The sequence below is a fragment of the Cydia amplana genome, chromosome 8 (assembly GCF_948474715.1).
Source record: "Cydia amplana chromosome 8, ilCydAmpl1.1, whole genome shotgun sequence".
Classification (NCBI taxonomy): Eukaryota; Metazoa; Arthropoda; class Insecta; order Lepidoptera; family Tortricidae; genus Cydia; species Cydia amplana.
The window spans coordinates 6217570-6229074 of record NC_086076.1 but is presented as its reverse complement, the minus strand read 5'-3'; the positions used below and the strand labels follow the sequence as shown (position 1 = coordinate 6229074).

At 38.0% G+C, this 11505-nt stretch overlaps 1 protein-coding gene across 1 annotated transcript; it reads right to left on the bottom strand.

The window, feature by feature from the left end:
• Nucleotides 1-58: 58 nt before the first annotated feature.
• Nucleotides 59-8595, bottom strand: LOC134650429 (histone-lysine N-methyltransferase set1-like). Its single transcript, XM_063505383.1, has 7 exons — nt 8434-8595; nt 7527-7598; nt 5866-5996; nt 5231-5383; nt 4753-4980; nt 3844-4610; nt 59-3451 (listed from the first exon to the last, which is right to left on the bottom strand). Exons 1-7 carry the CDS (start codon nt 8488-8490, stop codon nt 105-107), a joined length of 4755 nt encoding a protein of 1584 aa, XP_063361453.1. The 5' UTR covers nt 8491-8595; the 3' UTR covers nt 59-104.
• Between the last annotated feature and the right edge of the window lie 2910 nt (nt 8596-11505).

Here is an 11505-nt window from a genome sequence, read left to right as displayed (position 1 = left end):
TTTTTATATTTACTTGGCAGTCGTGAGTGTACAACATGCATACGAATATCTCTAATATTATCTGTTAATATAACGCAAATATTTACAAACTTAATCCCAACAAATTATTTCTTTAGCACTCTTCTTCGTCTTCTGTAACAAGTTATTCTCATATCAGGTACATCTTCAGGCTGAGAGCCTGAATCATCTCTAGATATCGTCACACTTACTTGTGCCGAGTGGCTGACATTTGACTCCATTTCGGAGGAAATATTTATAGCAGATAAATCCCTGGCTGGAGTAGATGAGGCCAGAGCACTGAATGGCGTAATATACTGCGCTGAGGTTGAATCTATAGGCTGAACACCCGTTGATATCACAACCGTTGTCACTAATCCCGGTTCTTCTTCTACTGGAGCCAGGTTTGGAACATCTTGAACACCACTACCATAGTTGATTTCTTTTGTAGAGTCATTTAATTGTGGCCTTTCCTTATTAGTCTCGCTGGCATTGGTCGACGATATTTTACTAGAGACTATTGGATTCTCAAAAATTCTTGCCATTTCGTTACTGATATTTCTTTCCGAGTTACAATTGCTGCTAGAATTCTCTTTATCATCGCTCATAGTTGGAGAGTTGTTTGAATTTAGCTCCGAGATATTAATGTTATTGGTATTCATCTCTTCCGTGTGTTCACTAACTGACAATTTCTTTTCACCTTTGGTTTTAGGTCTTTTGTTACTTTTTGACGACTCCTTAACTTTTTCATTCAGTTTTGAAACTTCCCTTTGGTTTGTATAATTACTTGTATTTGACATAAGATTTCCTTCTGACACTGAACAAGTTTCAGTAATAGTAACTACTTGTGTCCTTACGTCACCGACCTGTTCCACGTAATCATCCTTATTTTGTTTATGTTTTGTACGAGTTCTATCTTTGAGTTCTTTGATTTTTAATTTATCTTCATCAACAGTGGACATTGCTAAACTTTCTTTAAAGTCTTTAGGGTACATTTCTGTCGATTGTGCTTTGAGTGGACTTTCAGGTTCAATGATAGCATCTTGCGCCTCCTCGGCGGCGGGCGGGCAGCAGTCGGCCGGCAGCCCGTGCGCCGTGCGAGTGGCGACGTTCAGGTCCTCCGGAGTTATCAAACTACTGCTGTCACCAAACAATTCACTAAATTTGTTCATGGACTTTCTTTCTTTCTGCTTATCTTTCCTAGTTGTTTCTTCCGAATTGACTCTCTTATCTTTGTATGTCTCTCGAAGAGATTTGCTTTTGGAGGATATCTTTTTTTTCTCCTCGATTTTATCTTCTGATTCAAGTTGTGCTTCATCATTACTTTCATCGCTTAGCTCTAGATCGCCTTCGACAATATGCCTGGAGTAAACTCTATGTTCAAATTCGCGAAATACTGTTACGTTATTTTCAGTTCCTTTTACAGGTTTTTCTTTGACTTTTTTATGTTCTATTTCATTTGTTTTTAAACTTGCTTTCTCATTTCTATCGGATACCTTCGACTCTGCGATGCGTTTGATCTCCTTCTCTGTACCTTTTTCGGTTACTTTTTCAAGATTATCCGTTTTCTTGACTTCAGGCACATTTTTATGTAGCATTTTATCAGTAGTTTTTAAGCTTTCTTTTTCTGTCTTACCTGACAACTGCAACTCAGTAATTCTTTTGGGTATTTTGTCTGATCGTTTTTCAGGTTTATCTGTCTTGTTGTTGTCTGTCTCTAAGTTTGACTCGTTTTGATTTTCTGCGTCATCACTAGTTTTTAAACCTGATTTGTCAGACTTATTTGGTATCCTGTATGCAGCGATTCGTTTAGGTTCTTTTTCTGATCTTTTTCCAAGTTTATCTCTCTTGTTGTTGTCAGTCTCTAAGTCTGACTCGTTATGATTTTCTTGGTGATCTCTAGGTTTTGGACCTGACTTATCAGACTTCTTTGGTATCCTGTATGCAGCTATTAGTTTAGGTTCTTTTTCTGACCCTTTTTCAAGTTCATCTGTCTTGTTATTTTCAGTCTCTAAGTCTAAGTTTTGATTTTTTATGTCATCTCTAGTTTTTGAACCTAAATAGTCAGACTTATTTGGTATCCTGATTGCAGCGATTCGCTTGGACTCTTTTTCTGATCCTTTTTCAAGTTTATCTGTCTTGTTGTTGTCAGTCTCTAAGTCTGACTCGTTTTGATTTTTTATGTCATCTCTAGTTTTTGAACCTAGTTTGTCATACTTATTGGATATCCTGATTGCAGCGATTCGTTTAGGCTCTTTTTCTGATCCTTTTTCAAGTTTATCTGTCTTGTTGCTGTCAGTCTCTAAGTCTGGCTCGTTTTGATTTTTTATGTCATCTCTAGTTTTTGAACCTAGCTTGTCAGACTTATTGGATATCCTGATTGCAGCAATTCGTTTAGGCTCTTTTTCTGATCCTCTTTCAAGTTTATCTGTCTTGTTGTTGTCAGTCTCTAAGTCTGAATCGTTTTGTTTTTTTCTGTCATCTCTAGAATTTGAACCTGACTTTTCAGACTCATTTGGTGTCCTGTATGCAGCGATTCGTTTAGGCTCTTTTTCTGATCCTTTTTCAAGTTTATCTGTCTTGTTGTTGTCAATCTTTAAGTCTGAGTCGTTCTGATTTTTTCTGTCATCTCTAGCTTTGGAACCTGACTTGTCAGGCTCATTTGGTGTCCTGTATGCAGCGATTCGGTTAGGCTCTTTTTCCGATCCTTTTTCAAGTTTATCTGCCTTGTTTTTATCAGTCTTTAAGCCTGATTCATTTTGATTTTCTCTGTCATCTTTACTTTTTGCTTTTGACTTTTCAGACTTATTAGATATCCTGGATGCGGCGATATGTTTGGGTTCCTTTTCTCCCTTACTGTTCTTAACAGAATTATCGCCTTCAGGTCGTTTTTCATTCATCGAATTAATCAGCGTGTGCAGTATGCTTGGTAATTTAATGTTGTCACAATGCATTGCTGTATCAACTTTATGACTATGTTTAGAAGTTGACACCATTGACTCAGCTTCTCTATGATTGTTCGCCTTCTCCTTCTTTGCTACTTTGAGTCTTGTAGTTTTTGTTCCCATAATTAATGTATCACTTGCACTTGTAGGTGATTTTTCTTTGTGAGGTTTAATTTCAGGTTTTTGACTTTCGTTTATATAAGGAACACTTTTACCGATTTGTTTATTAAATTCTTGAAAATCATAAATATCCAAAGCTGTTTCAGTATCAGAACGTATTTCGCCAGATTCCATGGATATTGAAGATAAAGGTTTCTCTATATCAATTTTATCAACGTGTGCTTCGCTGATTTCTAAAGGTTTAGATTTTATAGCTTTTGGCACCTTTACTTCCTTAAAGTTCCAAAGAGATATGTCAACGGGTTGCAAATATATTTCATTAGCATTGGCATATCTTTCACTGCTCAACCTGGGATCCTCAACGACAGGCGAAGGCGTACTTCTGGTTTCTAAAGCAAAAACATTTTATATTAGATTTATTAACATGTACCTATACGAGTAGTCTTTCCGTGACCACAGCTGGTGCAACTCAGCTGAAACTTCGGAATTTAAGGTAAAAACAATGAAACTATGTATATCGTGGTGGACCCATTTATGTAATTAAATAACATAGTACCTAGTTTTCAATTAGAACCATACATTACTTTGTATAGAGTTATTATAATAAAACTATTATAAGAGATGAGTATGGATAAAAATACAAATTCAAGTGATGCTTTTTTAATCACCCACGAACAATAAACGAGTATACATACAAGGTAAAAACAGAATTGGCAAACGTAATACCAGTGCTCTAATTAAAAAAAATAGCTGGTTAAATGTATATCTGTGTTAATCTTACCAGTCTGGGCAATTCCGGGTTCGTTAGAAGATTCCGTGTGTGAAAAATCTGGCGACCAACATGTGAGGTTTCCCACGTTCGGAGGCTGTGATACATTATGATGCTGCTCTTCGCTTGGCCTTTTCTCTTCCTGAGGAACAGGGTACGGTTCAATTCTAGGTTTCTTATTTTGTGGTTCTTCATATTCACCATGAATGTTATGTATGACCGAGTGTATCTCTGGGTTGTCGCCCGTCCGCCCGTGGTAGGACTTTCGACGTGGCGAGCTTTTGCGTAATTCTTGTCTTTCTTGTGGAGGGCTTCCCAGGCGTAATCTCTCCCTAGGAGGGCTTTCCAAGCGTTGCCTCTCCCTTGGTGGGCTTTCCAACCGCCTAGTCCTGTTGTAACGATTATCCCCGACATCTTTCGCGCCCCGACGATGTCTTTCCGGACTAAACCTGTGGTGTTGCAAATCACTCACATTTCTGTTTCTATCATAATGGTATTTACCCCTGTTGATATTTCTGCCGGGATCACTATGCTGTTTTTCTCTGGTAATTCTTTCAGTATCAGAAAATCTGCCAGCTCTATTTCTGTTAAATCGTTCTCTAAAAGGATCAGTACAGTTTGAGGGCCTATCATATGAACTGTTGTATAACATCTTCCCATCTTGAGAATCGTCTCGACCCCTTTTGCGGGTTCTTTCAGGTTCTCTAGATGCTTTTGGTTTCAATGCAGAATACATATCTTCAAATTCTTCATCAGAGCTTAACTTAGCAAGATGGGGACTGCAAAAAATTGTCCATGTAATTCAGGTAATACATACAAATAGACGAACTTTTTAACTTCTTCAGTGCCAAGCAATTGATAACCTCGAGTATTTATGTGCAAGCGCGGTACTGAACAATTAGGACTGTTTTTCATACTTACCGAGATAATGCCGAGACCCGTTTGTCCGCAACGGAAGATGAAGGTCGATTGTCCGGGAACACCTCATGAGGTGTAGGTGGTTTCTGTAGGTCATTATCTTGTGTATCCATTATACTAGATTTCTTGTTATTGCCGTTATCGGCAACTATTTCGTTGCCTAGCATCTTATACGACTTGTCTGTTGCAGTGGAACTAGTTGCGGGCGATTGTGGGCGGCTACTTTTTTTCCTAAATACAAACATTACTTATAACAGAAGGGAAATAAAACTAAGTATTATGAAACTGAAGTTGTTCTGATGGCAAAACATTGTTAAGATAGTTCTTTTATTCTTTACTAGCGACCCGACCTGGCTTCGCACGGGTTAACAAATTATACAAAAAGCTTCCTCTTGAATCACTCTATCCATTAAAAAGATCTAAGTATACAGACAGACAGCGGGAAGTGCCCTTGTTTTATACTATGTAGTGATGTACTTACCTTATAACTTCTTCCCTGCCTTTTGGACCTCTCACTTTGTTGCGGGTTTTCTTTTTGCGCTTGAATTCAGTTTCTTCACGCACATTCCTTATCAGCTCTTGGACTTTATGTGCAGGCCCATTTTGAACTGCTTTTATTACTAACAAGTCTTTTCTGTAACAAAAAAAGGTAGAGTTAGCATTAACAAAGGTAATTCATTAAAATTATAGCATTCGGTACATATTTTAATGTAAGGAATCCAAAAGAAATACCTAATTGAGGAATAGGCATAGGTAACCTCAATTCATGAATAAGTATCATCATCAGAACAGAAACACAGAACTGAATTTTGACAAAAAATTGTCTCCATGTTAATATTCTTTATCTACCTATTTGTATTTTTGTGTATTACTTACAAACAATACCAGCAAAATTGTAATTTTCATTTATAATTTGCTTGGATTGGAATCAAACTCAAATCAAAATGTGCCACGCTCGAGACAAACGCACTACCAATATGCCTTGGGCGTAGCACGCATTCTCATACCAAGCTGTTTCGCACGGCAATTTCTTCGCGAGGTGGCTCCTTCTGTATGTTAGGATCTTAAGCTTGCTACAATAAATGGTAAATAAAACAATTTTTTATATAAACTTACTCAATATTAAGATTTGTAATCATATCAGTCTTCCTCTTTATCTCAGCTCTTGATATTTTCAGCAGAGAAGAATAATTTGATTCTAGCCTCTTGAACTCTGCTTCCAGGTTATCAAAATCCTGCAAAATGCTCTAAAATATCAATGCACATCCATTCAATGGCTTCCTGATGCCATTGGTTAACAATGGAATGTTTAATTTTACAGCAATGGTGTACGGGTCGTACATCTTGAGTTGATATGATTCTTGATGGTTGATTGCAATCTTGATGGAAACACTAATTTCGGTATATGTATTTATTGATAACCAAGGTATATAAGTAAGTACTAGCTATACTTCGTTTTTTTAGCATTAGAAATAAGGTAAACAATCTTGATGTGTCTTTTAATTGAAAAACACATTTTTAAAAAAGCGGCCAAGTGCGAGTCGGACTCGCCCATGAAGGGTTCCGTATTTAGGCGATTTATGGCGTATAAAAAAAAAACTACTTACTAGATCTCGTTCAAACCAATTTTCGGTGGAAGTTTACATGGTAATGTACATCATATATTTTTTTTAGTTTTGTCATTCTCTTATTTTAGAAGTTACAGGGGGGGGGACACATTTTACCACTTTGGAAGTGTCTCTCGCGCAAACTATTCAGTTTAGAAAAAAATGATATTAGAAACCTCAACATCATTTTTGAAGACCTATCCATAGATACCCCACACGTATGGGTTTGATGAAAAAAAAAATTTTGAGTTTCAGTTCAAAGTATGGGGAACCCGCAAAAAATTGTTTTTTTTCTATTTTTGTATGAAAATCTTAATGCGGTTCACAGAATACATCTACTTACCAAGTTTCAACAGTATAGTTCTTATAGTTTCGGAGAAAAGTGGCTGTGACATACGGACGGACAGACAGACGGACAGACAGACAGACAGACAGACAGACAGACAGACAGACAGACAGACAGACAGACATGACGAATCTATAAGGGTTCCGTTTTTTGCCATTTGGCTACGGAACCCTAATAAGTTATGGTAAATATGTAACAATTATGAATCTAATACGATCTTTTATAGTCTTCTGCTTTCATAAGTAAAAGTTATTGATTTTTAAAAAGTGTTTTTCAATTAAAAGACATGTCAAAATCGCTTACCTTCTTTCAAGTTCTTTCTAATGCTAAAAGAAACGAACTATAGGAGCACGTATAAACGTAAACTAATTCATAAATCGATGTATGGCGTAATCGCAAATACCGCAATTATTATAAAGTCATTGTATTTAATGCTGACGCGAGAAATGTGCGATGCTTGCATTGCATTGTACAAATGGTGTCAGTAGAACAGCTAGTATTTTGTTAAATAACATCATAGTTAGTAAATAAAATGTGTAAATGTACACATCAATTAAAACTCAAGCATCACTGGACAGTTTCACCAAGGCTAGATGTGCTAGAAATAGAGTAAAGAAAAGAAACACAAAAAAAAACTCGGCTTAGAATACTTGTAGAAATTATTTATTTTTGAACAGTACCTATAACATACATATTTTATGAACCTGCTTATGGGAAATTTGTATGAGTTGTCAATAAGGATGATTGCAATGAAATAATTTGCGAGTTAACAGTTGTTCTTCCCAACAAGCACACCTTTTGCTTAAATCACAGAAATAACTTACTTTTTGCAACTTTTGCATGTTCGCGGTGCAACATTCTAGTTTGTTCTTCAGGTCAGAATTTTCAGTTTTCAGCTGAAAAACATCATATTATTTAAAACTCAATGTAAATGCTTCATGTGTGATATTCTGCCCGCTTAAGCCAATTAGTCAATTAATGGTATTTCAAAAATAAATAATTTTGAAAGTGGAATTAGAAGATAAAGAATTTAAAGTATTATGTTTGCATTTAATTTTGATTTGAGATACCGCTAATTGGCTTAATGGGGCAGTATTATGGTTGTAAACAAAATATCCAAAACTCTTGAATGTAATGTAACAGATTAACCTAGCCAACCCAGATCCAAGCCAAGCAGAGAGATATAACTACTTGACTAGAGCTCCAACTTTAATTAAAATGGGTCTAGGACTTCTCAATGTCAGAAACCTGCACATGTAATTAAAAATGAACATGAATATATGTATCGTCTTGGCGGGGGCACGGCCGTGCCAGGGGGCTGGTATCTGGATACCTGAGCTGTCTGAAGCCCCGTCTCCATAACGCGCGGCAAACTATCGAACATTGGCTCGAGCCAATGTTCGATAGCTTGCCGCGCAATATGGAGACGGGGCTTGAGCTAAAGCTCTGGGGATCTGATCACCTGATCTATCACAATATCGTGATCGTGGTCATGAGTATCATGACATCCATTTCAGGTGTTGCTAATGAAGCAGATTTCTGAATTGCTTATATTGTACAAACATTTGGCAATTAGAAATTAGATATTATTATGGTAGTAAATAAGTGGTGTCACCAGCATTAAAAGTGGTTAAGCTACCCTATAAGTTAGGTCTAATCAGTTAAACAGGTGGTTAAATCTGCTATTCCGATAGAAAAAAAATTGGCGCTAAAATGTAGTATCGGTCTTACCCTGTTCAGTGCGTCAACGTCATCGTAATTCTCTAAATCGTTGTATAAAGCATCCATGATTGCAGGCTTTGCCTACGCTGGTAAAAGGCACTTATTTTACACAAAGGACAGTGATAAATCACTAAGAAATACCTTAAAAATAATAAAGAATAATTAGAACTTGAAGCAAACGTCAATGTCGTTACACATCGGTCACATCGCAAACGCAGTTTGCGCAATGCGCAGTATTTTCTTTCTTTCCATTCCATGCACCATGAATCTAGTATTAAACTGGATTGGGCATGAGTGATGGGGATAACTGACAGAACGGGATAGTCTTATGTATCTTTCAGTAGGAGTAACAGCGAAAGCGCTATTATTGTTTGTCCTTGTCACAGTCTCACATTTTTTTTTATTCCGCACCATAAATTAGTATGGATAATGGGGGGCAAAAATAAATTCGACCAATCATAGCGTCGCATTGCGTATGTTTTGTCCCTCACGGAGGCACGTGTAGACCACTTCTATAGGATGCTACCTTCTATGCCATGCACCGTTCATTTCAGTCTTTTCGTTTCATTCCTTGGTTTGGTCAACCACCAACATAGACTAGGAATCCTCTAGACGGAGTTTAGAGCAATTATTTCATGAAACCGATGCTGCCAAAAATACGGAGTTGCGGGGGGACGAGGTGAGCGAATCCCGTGCCGTGATTGGTCCGTTCAAAGACACGGACCAATCACGGCACGGGATAGTGACACTTTGACTCGAAGATGGAGTAAAACTACCGTATATAGTGGCAGTAGCGGAGGTAGCGTTACTATGCTCAGTCTAGAGGATGTCTTGTCTGTGGCCACCAATGAGAAAACAACGGGAGGTCTACCAACCACGTCTATACTATAAATATAGCTGGTCAACCAAATCTTGTCAGTAAAAAAAGGCGCGAAATTCAAATTTTCTATGGGACAATATCCCTTCGCGCCTACATTTTTCATATTTGCCGCCTTTTTCAACTGTCAAGATCTGGTTGACCAAGTATATATTCTCTATCTATTACTACTTATTATGTATATAGCTGGTCAACCAAATCTTGTCAGTAAAAAAAGGCGCGAAAATAAAATTTTCTATGGGACGATATCTCTTTGCGCCTACATTTTTCAAATTACGGTTTAAGATTCTTTATTCTCATAAGAATTACAAATTCACTTACATGAGAACATTATAAACTAAAATACATTAGTGCAGTTACTAATAAAAACAAAAAAAAAATTGCCGCCTTTTTCTATTGTCAAGATCTGATTGACCAAGTATATCTATCTCTCTTTGTCACTTCAATTGAGCAAAAGTGATAGAGACATACATATAGAAATAGAAAAGTTGAAGTTTACAGTTGGCCCCCCAGAGTCCTAGAGCGAACAAGTGTCGAAGTCAAGTGCGACAGAGACAAAACATAAAACCGCGGCGACAAAGTTGCTCGTGCGCGCATAGAGTAAAGCTTTGGATTCCTCCGAAAACGGTGCCGTCATATGACGGCCGTCATATAGCGGCCGCAAAAGACGGCCGTCTTTACGGTGGCGACATGTGGAAAGTACCACGGCGTCATAACACACCGTCATCCACCAAGGCCAAAGCGGCAAATTTGAAAAATGTAGGCCCGATGGGATAACGTCCCATAGAAAATTTGAATTTCGCGCCTTTTCCTACTGACAAGATTTGCTTGATCATCTATAATTTACTTGGAGGATGTAATATCATCAGAAGAGGAAAATAATCGTAGTACGGAATCATTTATTCAAATCTCGTGTCATTTATTCAAAATGGCGTCACCGCTATCTAATAAAACGTTCACGAAACTATCGACACCGTCATAACGGCCGTCATCTTACGTTACGTTGACAATCAACGTAACGTAACGCCGTCTAGGAAACCGCGCCATCTTGTTTACATAGACAACGTTCTAGTGACGTCAGTCAACGCTATATAGCGGCCGTAATATGACGGCACCGTTTTCGGAGGAATCCAAAGCTTAAGCTTTGGATTCCTCCGAAAACGGTGCCGTCATATGACGGCCGTCATATAGCGGCAGCAAAAGACGGCCGTCTTTACGGTGGCGACATGTGGAAAGTACCACGGCGTCATAACACACCGTCATCCACCAAGATCAAAGCGGCAAATTTGAAAAATGTAGGCGCGATGGGATAACGTCCCATAGAAAATTTGAATTTCGCGCCTTTTGCTACTGACAAGATTTGCTTGATCATCTATAATTTACTTGGAGGATGAAATATCATCAGAAGAGGAAAATAATCGTAGTACGGAATCATTTATTCAAATCTCGTGTCATTTATTCAAAATGGCGTCACCGCTATCTAATAAAACGTTCACGAAACTATCGACACCGTCATGACGGCCGTCATCTTACGTTACGTTGGCAATCAACGTAACGTAACGCCGTCTAGGAAACCGCGCCATCTTGTTTACATAGACAACGTTCTAGTGACGTCAGTCAACGCTATATAGCGGCCGTAATATGACGGCACCGTTTTCGGAGGAATCCAAAGCTTAAGGCCCGATTTACACTTGTAAGTTTTACTTACGTAAGTAGGGACACAGCTATACCACAGAATGAGGGATGAATATCGTTATCTCATTCTAACAAATAGCTTTGTCCCTACTTACGTAAGTAAAACTTACGGTGTAAAGGCGGCCTAAGTAAAGTTCGACAATTGCGGGTATCTTTCTCTATCTCTCTAATTACGACCTAATTGGAGTAAAAGAGAAAGAGGTCCGTATATTTCGAACTTTGGCATTCACGAAAGGCCCTCAGTTTCTTTTCTTTTTTTTAATGTATTCGAGACATTCGATAGAACGCTGGGATTTGTGTTTTTTCGCCTCCTATCCTATCTTCTTTTTTTTATACTTGCAACTCATGATTTTAACGATTTCATTCATTCGTTTGGGTACGCCTCTAGAGAATCAATCACTCATTCATTTGGTGCACATATCGTTTTTTTGTCATTTCGCTTTTCGCTTTCATTCGTGCTTTTCGCTGATGCGCATCGTAAGGCTTGCGCGTCGCCGCGTTGATAGCAA